Source organism: Tinamus guttatus, unplaced genomic scaffold (genome assembly GCF_059628265.1).
Source record: "Tinamus guttatus ecotype Peru unplaced genomic scaffold, ASM5962826v1 Tinamus_guttatus_pri_ptg001019l, whole genome shotgun sequence".
Lineage (NCBI taxonomy): Eukaryota > Metazoa > Chordata > Aves > Tinamiformes > Tinamidae > Tinamus > Tinamus guttatus.
The window spans coordinates 114,384-131,005 of record NW_028289553.1 but is presented as its reverse complement, the minus strand read 5'-3'; the positions used below and the strand labels follow the sequence as shown (position 1 = coordinate 131,005).

The 16,622-nt window shown below is 43.0% G+C and overlaps 1 protein-coding gene across 2 annotated transcripts in view; it reads right to left on the bottom strand.

Annotated features, from left to right (window-relative positions):
* Positions 1–1,660: 1,660 nt before the first annotated feature.
* Positions 1,661–16,622, bottom strand: part of GOLM1 (golgi membrane protein 1) — a 32,636-nt gene continuing 17,674 nt past the window's right edge. For both annotated transcript variants that reach the window (XM_088538341.1, XM_088538339.1), the window contains 7 exons: positions 16,370–16,472; positions 10,266–10,404; positions 6,691–6,820; positions 5,923–5,931; positions 5,098–5,370; positions 2,387–2,509; positions 1,661–2,058 (listed from right to left, as the gene is read on the bottom strand). In XM_088538341.1, coding sequence (XP_088394467.1) covers positions 1,991–2,058; positions 2,387–2,509; positions 5,098–5,370; positions 5,923–5,931; positions 6,691–6,820; positions 10,266–10,404; positions 16,370–16,472 — 845 coding nt within the window. In that variant the 3' untranslated portion in view covers positions 1,661–1,990. The remainder of the gene's footprint in view (positions 2,059–2,386; positions 2,510–5,097; positions 5,371–5,922; positions 5,932–6,690; positions 6,821–10,265; positions 10,405–16,369; positions 16,473–16,622) is intronic.

Sequence of the window (16,622 nt, the reverse complement as noted above, 5' to 3'; positions counted from 1 at the left end):
GTACCTTGGTTTACAGAAAAATAATTTAAAACAAAAATTCAACAAAACAGAAACATCTCAACTTTCTTATCACTTGTCTTTTTTAGAAGAGATGCTCATCTTCCTTCCTTAAAAAAATGGTTTACCTGCTGTGGTGCCTGTCATAGCCTAGTAAAATCATGGCCACGTAAATCTGGCTTAAGAAATCAAAAACACAGCAACCAAGATGAACTCAGTAACAGAGGTCTGTGCTGTCCTTAGACCAATCAACATTAAACTTGGCCATCTCAGTCATGAACTGTCTGTGAATTTAGACATAATAGGAAACATTTATTGTGGACCCTGTTTTTTAAAACTACTACTCTTCATATATAAGAGCATCAATACACACTTAGCCATCCTAAGATACAGGAGTTGTAAACTAGTACACTAGAAGAATGACACAGAGTGATAATGAATCAAAGAGCACATTAAAACAAAGTCATGACTTGCTTAAACGAAATTTCTGATCAGGAAGTTACTCGTGTCTTGCTTTCTTCTCTCATGCTGCAATGTGTAGGTTGGCTCATTCTCCCAAAGATGAACCTAAATACAAGATGGATCTTAGGCCTTTCCTAAGAACAGGCACAAATACAATATTTAAAATGACTGACCACACAAAATGCAGTTAAAAATGGTTTCTTTTTGCACCTGACCTGCCTAGGCTATGGCATGTGTACTGCCATCAGCAGCACTGAGTATCAGGAATCAACTCCCCATAGTTTCTGTACTGGAAGTTCAGACGTGAACACTGACACAAACTAAGAGCAACTGAGTAACAGCTGGGATAAGCGTAATCCCACAGAAACTCTCAGACATATCTGAGTCACGAGGGGACCACAGAGCTTTGAAAATCCCTCCATTTAGCAGATGCCTGACTGAAGGCAAGCAGTTGGGGTTCCTAAGAGTGTTTTAGTGGTAGTTGAGAGTATTTCTGGTTTATCCCCAGTAAACTAGTTTCTAGTTTACCTTCACAAAGTTGCAAAAAAAAAAAATGACAACTACAAAACATTAACATAATACATTGTGCATCACACAGCACTTCACAACATCTACAGCTTCCCCTGTGGGAAACACTGACATGTCTGTTAAATGCATAGTCTGGTTTACCTTCCTCAAGAGTGCAATGGGCAGTTTGCTTCAAAGAGGTCTTTACCAAGCCTTTCTACTTTTCTACATTTTAGCAAAGATACTGCCTGGGTGGAATAAAAGGTAGATACAACACACCGTTTCAGAAGGCACCTCTCATCAAAAGTTCAGGAGTCAATTTGCCAAGTTGCACAAGTTAGTGATAAACGAGGAGTCCAACAAAGGCTACTTTCAAGAAAAATTCCTGTAGAGCTAGGCTCGTCTCACAGTGAAAGTGATACTGTTATCACATAAAAGCTATGAAATAAACCAGGGGAATGACTAGGTCCTGGTACAGACCCCATTAAGTTCATAGATTTGGTCTATGAGACCCAAAAACCTACCTACCTATGTTGAAGTCTAAAAGGTTCCAGAATTGCCATGAGAGTAGATGGAAGCATGGGCCAATTTATTTCCTTTTCACGTGTTTTGTCAAGGTGTGTTAGTCTAAACTCCTCTTAAAGCGAGGCTGGGGATCTCTCTATTGCATTGCTCGGGCAGAGGACTCTCTCCCACCTACCACGAATACACACAAGCTTTTATCACAGTATGATAGTACAAAGTATTTGACTTCAAAATTACAATAGTTATTGCTAGCTAGTTTCAGTTCTATAATCAGGAGGAAGGAAAGAGTTATAACAGAGGCCAGGCTGCTTTGAAACAAGCCTCCAGAGATTTAAGATAGTGTTTCCACCACTGAAACAGTTCTAGAACTTCACAACAACAACAAGAACAAACTTCATATGGATCCTTGTTAAAGCCCGGAGAAGGTAATTGAAAGATTCTCAAATCATTGGCTGTCATCATTGCTGCAGACGTGATAGTCATCATGAACCTCCCTTGTTCACAACTTCTGTCGTTCATCTGCTTGATCAAGTAAGTGGTTGTTCACATTATCTTCGTGGTTTGCAACTAATTAGGGAAAAAGAAAAAAGTACTTAAGTTTGGTAAAAAGAGCTAAGAGTGGCAGTTCTTCATCCAGACAACAGAATCTAGACAACAGCAAGAGCAATTTGGAGAGGCTTGTTGGTGCTGAACAGAAAAGCTACAGATACCCCTATCAATCACCAACACGTTAGAAGTAATTCCAGTGCTGCTATAGAGAAAACCAGTCACACCATTAAAGTGAGGAACACTCACACAGAAATCAGTCACATCTGCTACAGAAGACAATTAAAGTATCATCTTAATTTTTAGTGGTACTTAGGGCAAAACTATTAGAGTTCTTTTTTCCCTTTACCATGCAAGTTATTTTCAATTCCTGTAAGTGCAGCTTGTTTATCTGTTTCAGATTCAGCTTCATTCTCATCTAAATTGTAGTCAACGTCTTTGTCCTGGTTCAGTGCTTCATGCCCCTGTTTGTCTGGAAAAACATTTAAATTAATCAGTTTTATGCTACTGTAATACCATCTGCACAAGAAACAGCTCCTACAACAATCTACCACAGAATTTATTTTGCAGTTGAATGCAAAATGCTGCTTAAAGATCAGATTTTCCTTTTTTTTTCCCTTTATTAAATTTCAGAACAGCTTCTGCTGTAAATCTCATACCAGGAGCTAGATAACAGTCTTCTGGGATTTGAAAAGTGTAATAAAAATCAGTCGTCTCTCAGAAGGTCAGAAAAAAAAGACGTTAAACAACTACAGAGTACCCTATGTGACAGCCTAAGAGTAAAAAAGGCAGGTAATTTCACTAAGAGCAGTGAAGCAAGTATTGAATACTTCACCACAGTGTTTCGTTTAAAGTAGTTCCATCAGCAACAGAGATCTCAGGTTCACCACTTGTGTTTCAGTTCATCCAACAATTAGCCCATCCAGTTGAGACAATAGCTTAACAAGAGTATTTTAGGCTGTGTCGACTTGAAACAATATTCTTCTATAAAGGAGATTTCCTTTACCCAGTTGTTATGCATCCCACTCATGCAGATCCATCTCAGACAACTTCTATTTACTACTTGCTTTAGATTCCTTTATGGAAAACTCAAAAGTAGGTGAAAATTTTTCTTTTGCTCCTCAGCCTCCCATCCTTATGTTATAGTTAACTAGCCATAAAAAGAAGTGAAGAGACCAAGAGTGATCACACCATATTTAAGAGGGACATGAGGGAGAAGGAAAAGCTGAACCCTCTAATTAGCAAGTGGCTTAAAAATGGGCTTGAAAACACTTAGCCTTTTATTTTGACCATATTCAAATCACCATTTCAAACATGTTTTTGTAGGAGTAGACCTAAAGGTCTCAAGCTTCAGAAGAAGCTTTAATTGAAAGAGGGAGGATCCTCAGAGAATATAAAAGAAATCTCTGTCTACCTTGCTTCCCCCCTGGAACAAGCAATCTGTTTTAGGAATTCTAAAATCTATGAATTTATATGTAGCTGATGATAGAAACGTTGTGTTGCTATATTCAAGTACAGAACAGCTTGCTTACTTACTCTCCCAAAATACAGAAAAAAATGTAAAAACTTGAAAACTAGGTGATGTCCCATTATATCTAAAACTGTCCCATGGGCTTATCAAATACATACTTCTTGCTTCAAGGATCTATCCTATACATTATATTCCAACAATGTTTTACTATGCATTAAGTTTATCATCACAAAGATTATCAAGAAGAATGACTGTTATACGCCTATGCAGTAAGTTATGGAAGTTATTTGTTGGAACAATAAACCTGAAGAATATCCTGCTTTAGCATCCACCTTTTAGCTCAAAGAACTTGGGTAATTGATTTTTTTTTCCTGTGCTGCTGCATGATTTTTGTACCAAATTCTTCTGTTATTTTAGGTAAAAAGAAGTGGTTTAGATACTTATATAGTCAGTCATCTTTGGAGAACAGTCTGCTCTGGCCAGTATCAATTTGGGACAGCTGCAAGAACACTACTTTAGCTACGCAGATGAGATTACTTATCCCCATCAAATTATCAAGTGTATTAACATCATTACTGATGATTATATGAAAGCATTCACTGGATTAGAAAGCACAAACTAACTTGGGGGAAATTTTGCCCCTTCTGGGAATGAGTCCCTTCTCTGAGTGCCACGGTGCCTCCCTTTGCCCTCTGCGGTCCATTGACTAAGCCTGGCACCCAGCTGGGAAGGGTGGAAGGCCACCACTCACCAGAGCTGGTAGCGAGGCCCTTGGGATATTCTATCGGAAGATACGAGATACGGACTTGGATGACAAGATTCAGGAGAAAGCAAGGAAATGACTGTAGGAACACTGCAAACTGCTTCCACCACGTAGGCAAACGTCACTGCCTTCTACGGGGGGAGCGGCTGACACGCTGCTCTTGGGAGCACGCGGGACGATGCGAGATGCGTATCTAGATCCCGCTCAGGTTTAGGCAGGACGTCAGTGCTCTGCTGCTCAGGGCTGAGAATATGGGTGGCGTGGAGACACACTTGCTGAAGGCCAAAAACTCTCATCTGCTGTATCTTACAGGCTCACAGTAATAGGCTACAATACCAGGCCTACTGTAGAGTTGACCCTTTTCTTCCCCTTGGTACCCTATTTTGAGAGTAGTTAACACTGACACAATGTCCCTATAAAAGAGCTATCTACAAAACATCAGTATGCAGTATTTCTCTGCACATTCATGCTCCTGATGGATAAGATCTCCTCATTTTCAAATGCATAAGCCACATTCTTACAGAGTCCTGACACCAAAAAGATTTTGAAGGCTGATTTTTTACCCACCCAGCCAATAGAGAGAGAGAGGAAGGCAGCTACAGCGATGCAGAACAACAGCCCAGCCCTGGAGCTCCACGCTGCACAAACAGAAGTCTCCATTTCTATCCACTGACTGCCCAAGAGCACTGGCGATTGACCAGCCTTTTACATCTTCATGAAAGCCCTTATCACATCCGATCGGCTGGCCTTACCGCCTCGGAAATCCTGCCCTATGCTGCACTTGGATGTCTCTGCTGTCTCTGAGAACACGTAACGTGGTACCCACCATCCTTCTGGGGACGCGGGTCATTCTGCTGAGCGTCGTAATTCAGGAGCTGCTCCCGCTCCACCTCCTCGTTGGCCGCGCGCTCCGTGGCCGCCTCTCGCCCCGCTCCGCGCTTCGCCTCTTCGTACTCCCTTCTCACTCCCTTCTCCGGCTCAGGCAGCACCTCCCTGGGGCCCGCGGAGGCCTTGAGCGAATCCTGGGCGGGCTTCAGTTCACCTAAAAGGATCTCCTCCTCTGCTTTAGGCTCCTGTTTTCTGACGGCAACAAGGTCATCTGTAAGACAGAACAGCCACACTGAGTACAAAACATACTGCCTTTTAGTGGCAGTAAAAGTTGGAAAACTTAAATAAATACTGCCTTATCCTTCCCATCCAATACCCATTTTTTCCTCTGAAGGGACGTCTTTCAAACACATCAGTTCCAAAGAGAAAGACACAGAAAGACACATCCTGTTTTCACACTAGGGACAGCTGCAGAATGGGACTTTGAAAAGCAACTGTGGTTTTGTTCAATATTAACAGAATCACACTTCTGCCTACTTAAAATTTTGATACAGTTAATAAACACAGCTTGTGAAGTAGAACAATTTAAATACAAAACCGATATTCTATGCAAGTATCTGCTATCACAGCATTAGATGTATGCAAAAAGACATTTCTGTAAGCCTTGCATTTCATTATTAACAACGAAAGGACCAATTTGGTGTTCAGAAATAGTTTAGTGCGAAGCAGTCACATGGACAATTCTGCAAGTAAAACAAAGCTGGTTTTATTTTTAAACATGGAGATGCAGTGCAAGAAGCCTGTGGCGTTCAGCAGACACCACTACATCTTTCTTTCTGTGTATCCATATTTTGAACCAAACAACATCAGGATACAATTTGCCTGAAAAAAAATATATAAAGATGTTGTCTTGAACAGTTAGTTTTCCAAAATGAGAGCTGCAGTACTCCCAAGATTGTAATTTAAGATAGCACATTAGAATAATTAAAGAGGAAATTGAATTTGTGACGCACAGAGTACTATGCAAGACTGAGGCTGCAGTAGCCACCCATTCAAATGAACAGTTCCTCAGAGTTTATGCCAAAACCAACCATTAGGTGATCTAATCTGATAACCTGCATATCATTTTTTTTCCTGGTATTCTACCCAGTGACAACATAGAATGGCAGGAAAGTGTGGTTGTCTAAAGTCTGACTTCCAGCCATCCTTTACGCAAGGGTGGGGTGCTGGCTGTGTTAGACTTGAGCAAACTTTGAAGGTTCTTAATAATCTTTCCTTTCAAAAGTAAGACATTTTCTTCAGAGTAAACCAGGAATATGACGATAGACTTGTAAATATTTTTCTTTTCCTTTAGATGTGAAGCATTTTAGTTGCAACACATGACTGAACCAGTAGCAATGCTGGCATTAAAAATGCTTGAACAGAACAGATCATTAGTCATATCTCTCCACAACTTCGGGAAAATTGATCATAATCCAGTCTACTAGACTGATTTTTTCCATTTTAATACACTTTCTTTTTTTCTGAAAAATGTTCAATTCAAGCCTTACTACTCGAGTTGCTATTAGGATGGCAATGATTTCCACCCCACCTTTAGTTTGAGGAGAGTCTGCTCTTTTTGCTGTAGGTGCTACTCTGGGTACATCCCCATCAGCCTTCGGCTTTTCCACGCCAGCCTGCTGGAACTCCACTTGCTTCAAGGTAGGCAGTTGAACATTAACCTACAAAGCAAACACACACAGACGGGCAATGGTCTGGACTCACTGCGTTTGGTAGTGGCAGTTATATCAATATCCAAGAGCGCAACGCGTAAGCACACTCAGAAACATTTTAGCTGAACTCTTTACTGGTGGTGGAAGCAGCATGCCATCCCGAGCATGCTTGTTCCTAGTGTATCACACGCACGGTGAGAATTTAACACGCTTTCTCTAGCAACTTTCCATCCGAGTGCCGTGAGGGTGAGGCTCCTGCGCGTGGCCCACGTTCCACAGGGGCGCGAGGAGCGTGCGGGTCCCCGGGCTGCAGCAGGGCACCCTTCTGCAGAGCTGCCTGTCGACGTGGCAGCTCCAGCAGCGCGACAGAACCGATGGCACCCAGCAGCACGGCAGAGTATCTCTAAACACCGTTACCTTCCTGACTCGTGTCCGTCAATCTACAGAGACACAACCGAGCCTGGGCACAACCAGATTCCTGTTAATCAAGGCTCAGCAGAACTGAACTAAAGCTATGATGTTGAATGCAAGTTTAAGAGAAGAAAAACTAAACGAAACAACCAGTCAACAGTAAAAAAAAAACACCAACCAACCAAACCTGTGTCTGTTTAACGTGATGCAGCTCGCTTAAGAATTTACTGAGCACTAGCACTAGGCTGCTCTCAGAGCCTCCCTCACTGAAGATCAGTGGCCAAGACGCACACCAGCTTGAGGCGCTTCCAGTCCAGCAACTGAAGTTCTACATCAAGTAACTCATTTTAGCAACTCCCTAACTGCCCCAGAGCCCAAACACAGAACATGAAGTTGTGCCTGGAGACGCTGCTGCTCTACACCAGTTTCAGCTCAGAAAAATAGTGTCACGAAGCTGCTTTTGCTGTGTGTTTTTTTTCCACAACGGATGTGCAGAGAGGACAAGGACACAGACTTGAGGAAAGGTAAGCACGCTTACACTTGAGACTGTGTCAATGAATAGGAAACTGTATGGCACGAAAAGTTGTTCTAAGCAGGCCAACAGGGCTGTTTGCAAGCATTTCTGCAGAAAGAAATTATTAAACAGTTAAGAAGCTAAAACTGTAGAGGTGCTGCAGGACGTGCGTGCTTGTTTTTTTTGAAAATTTTTAACCTCAGCGAAAAGTGGGCAGAACTGAAGAATTTGTTAGGTGAACACCACTCAGTTCAACACTAACAGGAAATCTAACATTAACTTTTATGAAAGCTAGGGAAGCATGCTTATATATTGCCACAACATTCTGTTAATTTTTCACAATCTCCCTTCAGTCTTTAATACAAAAGAAGTATTACGTTTAAATAAGTGTCTTTTTGCAAACAGTTGGCCCTCTTGACGTCATTCTCTACAGTAAAAGTCAGAGAAACATACAGTATATCTCACTAGGCTAGGGCATTAATTCCTCTGTAAAAACACTGATCCTGCACTTCAAGAAACCGCCTTTTAAACAAACATGCAAGAACACTTAACTTTATTTTGAATGTCTAACTCAGCAATTCTTAATGACAGTGTCAAGCTAGTAGTGTACATGCTGAAAAATTTTACAGTGACGACGTTTGTTCTCTGGATAAAAAAGATAATTACTAGAAGCTGTAGGGGATGAATGAACACACTGTATACTCCTCAACTGAGAGGTATACAGTGCTCCACAGGAGAGATCTACGAGAATAAACTGTGCATTTACTAACCAATATGTTTTCTTTTTTTTCTCTTGGATTTACTTTAATTCTGCCATTTCCATTACATAAGCATTTACATCTTAAAAATTCAGCATGAAAACACAAAAATTGTAGAGCCCAGCTACTGTGATCCATGAAAACAGGAAATATTCCAGCTAAAAACAAGGGGTTTCTAGACGGTCACCTTGCACTCAGCCTTTGCACTGGTCAAAGTTGCAAGCCTTGCTTGAAAGAGAAGTGAGAAAGTTGCTACTTGACATAAGAAGCACCGTCCTGAACACTGAGGACAGCAGTTACTTGGCTTGCAGCTATAGGACTGGTTATCTCACCTGGCACCATGTATGTACAGCTTGGACAAGGCAGATTATCAGCCCTCCTTTTAAATCACTGACTACTTTCATGACATGCAGACATGGAAAAAAAAAAAAAAAGAAAAAAAACAGATGGACAACAAGAGCCTTCACTTTCTTCTGAAGGGATAAATGACCAGTGGTTCCTGTCCATCATGCTTCATGTATGTGGTTGCTGTCTCGAAGAACGAAGGTCTCACAGCTGCGTGCTCTAGCAATGGCACGTGGTGTTTCAGATCAGTCCTGGCTCTCACTTCAGCAGCCCCTCTCCCACCATAAGAGGTTTGTAGGAGGAGAACAGAATAGACACAGACTGGAACAAACAAGCGAACCGTTATGGAACCATCCTGGAAGGATGATGATCCCTCAGACACTTTTGTATCTGCAAAAATAGCTTCAACTCTAGTTTCTTTACCATTTCCATTTATGAAGGCACAATATTGTTTCTTCTGTCAGCATTTTCCAACCTAAGGATACAGGGCATATACTATCAGAAAGCACACGTGCTGTTGCAGTGAGAGCTGGACACCATGTATGAGGGAAAGCCCAGTGGTGCACACACACACAAGTTCTGCCACAGCTGCACACAGGCCCAAAGACACAGTAAATGGTAAATTCACATAAATTAAGTGACTTCTGCCAGAGGCTTCGTTGCATTTTGCCAGTGAGACCAGCAACAAGCACAGGCTACCCTTGCTCTAATCCCACTTCACTGAAGTGGCATCAGTAATTACCACACCAAGACAACAGCATCACCTAAGTTTCTTTCTCTTGAGGGTTTCCTCTCCCTCTACGGGAAGAAAGGGTGGGCTGGCACGTAGTCACAGTATTTGCCAGTCAGCACTATTTTCGTGAGCCTCCTCATGCTACCCACCACAATGTCCTTTGCAGGCCAGCTCAGCACATCCAAAACAATAAAATAAAATGTTCAACCTTCCACTTGTTCCCACCTTACAAGTTCTAAATTGCTTTTTCTGTGAAAACTCTTAACTGCTGAATGTTTAAGTGCCTAGTGAGGACCAATGGACTACAGTGTCTTATATTCAAGCCTTGCTGCTACTCTGAATGGATTCATGCTAAGTTTATCCTCATATTTAAGCTGCACCTAGAAATACAAAGCAACCAACTCCTTTAACAAAGTCAAGATGAGCTGTGGACCAACGTTCAGAGGTGCAGCTTCACCCGACCAGACTCTTCACCACCCCCAGCACCCCTCTTGAATTCTGCCCATCTCTCAGAGTCAGGTAATTTGGAGATCAGTCTTCCTGCCTGGTTCAAATCATTCCATTTCACATAGGTCAGAAACACCCAACAAATGTTGGTAGCGAGATGGGGTGACACTAGCTGGGAATGGAAGGAAGGAGAGCCCTTTGAGAACTCCACAGGAAAAAAGTTTTAGAAGTTACCTAGACCCTTACCTGGGGATTCTTGTTGGAATCTTCCGAGGCTTCCTTGTTTTCTTTGTCCTTTGGTACGTCACTGCCTTTTTTTGTAAGGTCATTTATTCTTTCTTCACATTGTTCTTTTAATTCTTTCATCTGGCTGATGCATTGTGACCTGGAGGAGATATGAAAAAGTTAACATTTGTTACTTTACCCACATCTGTAAAATAAAGAAAAATACTCTTCTAAATAAAGTTTTCATAAACTAGTTTACTCCTTTCCTGTACTTAACCTTGAAAAGACAGCAGAGAAACAGGTGCGTTAACCTAAATACTCAGACAGATCTAACATGCAGGTAGTCCAAGTTTCATTGGAAAAAAAATAATTTCAGGTGCTTTTATCAGACCAGTTCATCAAGCTATGTGAGTTTTCTTGCCTTGTATTAACCAGCTCATTTAAGTTAAGTCAAAAATCAATTCTAACTCTTGAAGCATTTCTAGTATGAGAAAAAACAAAAACAGATTTTGCTTTTAGATGGAAGAAGTGAACCAGTTCAAAGCCATTTCTATGGTAACTAGAGGCAAGTTCCTGTTAGCCAAGAAACGCTCCTGCTTAATATTTTACCACACAGGGCAGAGTTGGAAAATATTAAGAAACAGCATGCAAGAGAAATGGAGTTCATCGGTGGCTATTATAGCTGCAACAGGAATATTCTCGAAAGGCTAAAGTGTTTAATTCTTTATGTACTTTGTGACTGTTGCACAGTGCCGCGGGTGCCTTAACCTCGGCAGCACTGAAGCCTTTCCACGTGCTGCTCCGCACGCCCGCTTGCCGCCCGGAGCCTCCTGCTCCGCTCGCGCTCTGCTCCTGCGCACCCCACGTTGGGTTTTCATGGGAAGTGACGGCCACCAGTGAGAGATCATCCCTTCTTCACCACCCTCTCCCTGTTTGGTAGCTCTTGTTTTACATCCAGAGGAAAGCAAGACTAGCAAATAAACTAGCCTAGTGCTAACAATAACACTTACGCACAACCCTCAGGCAACAGTCAGCATACAACCGCATGTGTGTTTTGATCCCAGCATGAACAGGAACTACAGGGTTTGAGCAGGTCCCAATGAGAAATACATCACACTGGAGGAAAATATGCTGAGAAAATACCACCATCACCATGGCCAGCACCCAGATGCTGCAGAGGGTGCCTGGCAAGGAGCCGGGGCTGTGGCCCACATCACTTCTCCTCCTGGCTGGGGCAAAAGGTTTTCCCACTCTTTTTTTTCTTAATCTCCCTTTTTTACCCCCTTCTCAAATGTAACTTTGAATAACTTGCACGCGAGAAGATACAGACCCCAGAAAGCCATCTTTGGACACGGAGAACCTCCTCCACATTAGCTTCACGACACCGTCAGCACATTGCAAGTTTTACCCCCCATCACTGAGGAAGGGGGATCCACTTCCCAGTCCAGCTGTGTCATATTAATTCTCCCCACTGTGTGACAATGGCTGGCTTAGATGGGCATGGTCCAGTTCCCCAAATTGCAAATAACTCCAGGAACTCTCGGGGAAGGTGTTCTCTAAGGCAGCATGCCATTCACTTGCACTGCATCATCACTATTCCCCACCCTTCCCTTACACAGGCAAAAGGTTTGCTCTGCAGGTCACATCTGGAAAGGAAAAGGAAGGTTTGACAGATGTGCTCTCAGCTGACAAGTTACCCTTATTGTTGTTTCTTCCATTTCATAGCCTTGCAATACACTATTTTAATACGTGATTTTGCTAAAACTGAAGCATGGAGGAGTCATCAAAATAAACAGTGAATCCTGAGTTGGCAAACATCAGGAACTATAAAACAAAGGCTTGAGTTATGTACACATTCATCGATTTCTTGGAAACTGAGGAAATTAAAATTGCCTGTCTATCAGTTTGGGACCTGGACAGGGAGGGACAATGAGCTGCAAAGTTGAAGTTGCAGAGAGCAAACATTTATAAGTTCTCTTTCATCTCGTACTGCACATGAAAATAAAGCTCACGTAACATCTGTGACAAATTAATTTTGATTTTACTAGCTATGAAGGAATTTCCTCCTAGCAAAATAGGAATTCTGGAGACAAAGATACTCTGTTCATGCATGCAAAAACCTGAAGCATAAGAACAGCGCTCGTTTCTCCATGTTATCCCACCAATGTGGCATACTCCAGACAGGCAAAACCAGCACTCTTCAGACTCAGCCTCTCTAGCCTGTTCTAACTTTCTCATGATTCAGTAACGAAAACAGAGTAACTTTGTCCATCAGGAATATGCCTCACCAACTCTTTTTCCACGCATCAAAGAAGTGATTCTTTCAGTCACACCCTTACGCTTCCCAGCGCTGCAAACGCTGCTATCGCACTTGCTGCAGGCAACATTTCCAAAGAGGACGGCAGAGGGAGAGGAAGCAAGCGCGCCTAGGAACCCGAACACGCCAGGACCCGCAGCCCTGCGCTTCTCCCTGGCGGGCGGCACGAGGGCACGCGGCGCACGAGGGCACGCGGCGCCTCCGCGCGGCTCCCGGCCCCCGCGCTCAGCAGCGCGGCCCACCCGGGAGCATCTGCTCCAACTGGAACCTTCTTCCCGCCTTAGGGAACTCCCGGTTTACTTCATGTGAGAGAGCGGTTTTCAAGAGGTTTCAAATCTGGACCACGTTATCCTGGGTTCTGAGGTGACAGCAAGGCGAGAAGAAGCTTCTTTAAAATTATATCCCCTCCCCTCCATTTTTTCAAATGACCAATTGCTAATTTAATTTTTTGAATAGCCTACAAACCTTGGAGCCAGCTGTCTGTCCAGTTTTGCACAGCAATGCTCATTTGATTCTCCCTGTTGCTAATCCCATCTAACACGACAGCCATTTCTCACCCTTGCATACGGTTCCCATATGACAGCCCCAGAAGCATTCTGCAGGTCAGCACTCCAGGCTTTTTGCCCAGGTGCTGGGCCTGTTCAACACACCTCTCTGTGGGATGCAGCCCCTGGCCTCGGCACATCCTTGGCAGCACCGTGCACGGAACTGCTCCTTCCCCAACGCTGCCCCACCAACGCACGGCCTTGCGGGTTGCAACGACAACTTGTATCTCTCTGCTGTGCCACAGCACCCATTTATTTTAACTTTTTGGTCTGAAAGACACTCATTGAAAAGCAAGCCAGATCCCTCTTAAAAGGATAAATCTGTTACCTATTTTCTACCTCACCTCCCAGAAAATACCTAATAAACTAACTGCTGCCTAAGTACTCAGTAGGGACGTAACTGCGCATGATCAGAGGGGGCATCTAACGTGCACAGCACAGGTATGTTTAACATCAGGAACTTACTCTTTTGACGTGTTGCCTCCTCTTCCAAGGGAAAGGTGAGCTCAAACTCCTGCTTAAGACGAGGTGGAAGAGGAGGAACGAGGGCAGCGGGGGAGCTGCCTGGTCACCACTCGCTCACTCGCAGCGGCACCGCGGGGATGCAGCCCCACAGGCAGTGGCACCACGGACAGGTTTGGAAAATACAGGCAGCTCTGCCAAGAAAGGGTTTATTCGGCTTCTTTAGATTCCTCCAAACAGGGCTCTATCTTCCTCCCTCCCCAAACTATCAGGTGCAGAGAAGGTTCATGCACAAACTCACACACATGTGCATCCCTAAAAGCAGCAAAATTTGGCATTCCAGCTTTTCTCACAAGACTTTGCACCTTCTAGATTACCTTCTAAATCTATCTCACATGCACAGCTAATTTTATCACTATCTTCTACAGAACAATACCTTATTTTTTTTAAAAAGGGCAATTTGCAATTTGTGCAGTTGAAGCAGACATTTGGCTTCTGTCACATTTTGCTAACATTTTCAATCACACAATAATATTCTCTCTCTTCTACTATTTTCTATCAAGCAACATCCATTTATCACTAAAGATGTCAAGCCTGAGTCCATGCAACTCCAAATCAAAGGAAGAAACATTGGCATGATACCTTACAGGAATAGCCTCCCCTCCTGCTAATGCTTAAGGACATTAAGCTGTACAGAGAAGCAACACATTTGTTTGCTACTACTATTGGGAAAGAATTAATGTGAATGCCTTTGTGACAATACTCGTTTTTTTAGCCCTGAAACCAAGGTGGAAAAAGATCACTCTTAAGTCTTTAAAAGAAGTCTTAAGTTACATTTAGTAACAAAACAACAAAATAAGCAGAGAAAATGTTCCACCAAGTATGTTCTGGTGCATGATTCCACAGTTACTGGAATGCAATGTTAAGTTACATTAATGAAATATTAATGCTCCAAGATCTCCCCAATGGTACAGCAAGCACCACCAAAAAATATGTAAATGTATGTTCCTGCTGGAATGTTAAGAGTGCTACAGGGTGCCCAACAGAAGACTAAAAGTGCCAAGTTTTTTTTCTTTATTTGCATAGCCACAAAATCCAGAAATGGAAAATGATCCCTTCCATTTTATTCACCTGAGTAGTAACTAAGCTTACTGCATTTGCTGCACCTGCCTCAGGACAGAAGGAGGGCAGAAACGCCAGCTCCCCAGCCAGCACCACACCAAATTACCCCTCCGGGCTCTGCAGGGCGCTGCGCCCAGCCGAGCCGGCCCCGGCGTCCCCGGGGGTGCCCGGGCACGCAGGACAGGGCTCAGGACAGGGCTCTGCAGCACCACCGCCCCGCGGGGCCGCGGCGGGCGAGCAGGGCACGTCGCGGGCGCAGGCGGCCCGTCCTTCCCTCCGCAGCAAGCGCACGGAGAGCGACGGCCGCGGCGAAGCTCCGGGAAACCGTCCGTCAGCAGAGCTGCAGTGCGGCGCACCGTGACACAAGGACAGACCTGGACTGCCTTTTCTGTTAGAACTTTTAGAACCCTGAGTCATCAAGATTAAAAAAGTAATGATGTCTTTTATTAAAAAAGAAGAACACTGCCAAGCAGTAAATGATAAGTATTCTAAATAATAATAATCTTTAAGTGCAGAAAAAAAGGGCATATTTCAAGCTTGGTCTGCAGCATTAAAGCTCTTTGTGATTGCCATGTTGAGTTTTTAAGTTAGAATTCCTAAAAAAAAATGAATAAAAAGTGCCTGCTATTAAAAATAAACACCCGTGGAAGAATTATATTATTGATGGAGAATCATTAGGAGAGCACAAAAAAACTGAAAGCCCTATAGGCTGACAAGGTATATCTGTGTGTCAGATGAAAGATATAATAGGAGGAAGAAGGATAAGAAAATTTTTGAGCAGTTTGAAAAGTCAGAGAGAACCCAGAAAAAAAAAACGCTAGAAATATTTGAAATGTACATTTAATGCAGGGATACTAATAAGCACTTTTGTTCATAGAATCATAGAATCACAGAATGCTTAAGGTTGGAAGGGACCTCTAGAGATCATCTAGTCCAACCCCCCTGCACACGCAGGGTCACCTAGAGCACATGGCACAGGGCTGCGTCCAAGCGGGTTTTGAAGATCTCCAGAGAAGGAGACTCCACAACCTCTCTGGGCAGCCTGTTCCAGTGCTCTGTCACCCTCACTGTTGAAAAATTTTTTCTTAAGTTCCTGTGGAACTTTTGGTGCTTCAGTTTGTGGCCCTTACCTCTAGTTCTGTCAGTTATCCATGACTTACAATTCAGTGGGAAATTTCTTTAAAAAAATGTGACTAGGCATGGATGGTAAAGCAGAAGGACTTGGTCTAAACTTAAGTCCACCAGAAACTTGCTGCATGCCTTTGGCAACTCAATGGATGCAATGGAGCTTCTCAAAAGGTATTCCAGTATCTTGGTCCTTAAGCTTCTCCAGATGTTAGTCTCTCTGTGTCCTAGTTTCCGCCCATCTCTAAATTGGGTATCTTGCTACCTTTCTCTTCCTTCAATCAAAAGAACATCAAAAAAGTGTGGGAGAAGTCAATGGATGCCCAGCTGCTGGAGACTGCAAGGACTAAAAGTCTACAGAGAATTGCAGTTATATCGTCTTTTTCAGAAATAAATGAGGGAAGTTAAAAAAATGCATAAATTGTCATGCATCACTTTTGTCTTAAACTATAACCCTGCATGAGACACTTCAGCTATCACAAAAATATTTAAGGTCATAAACCTTAGGTCAACTACAACTCTAGATGCCACTGCTAGAGAAAGAATAAACTTACAGATCATACGAGAACTTTCTCTGAAGGTTAGTTTGGTTCTTCTGAAACCGGTAAACATCCAGCTGCAGCTTTCCATATTCTGTCTGTAACTCCTTCAAGTGTTCTGATCAAAACAGCATTAAAAAAAACACATGTATTTTTTTTTCCCACAACAGAAACATCAAGTAGCAGGTCTGATAGCAAGCACACATCAGCTCCATCCATCCAGACAACTGTAGAATTTATTCATCAAAGATGCACGTGATAAGGATCA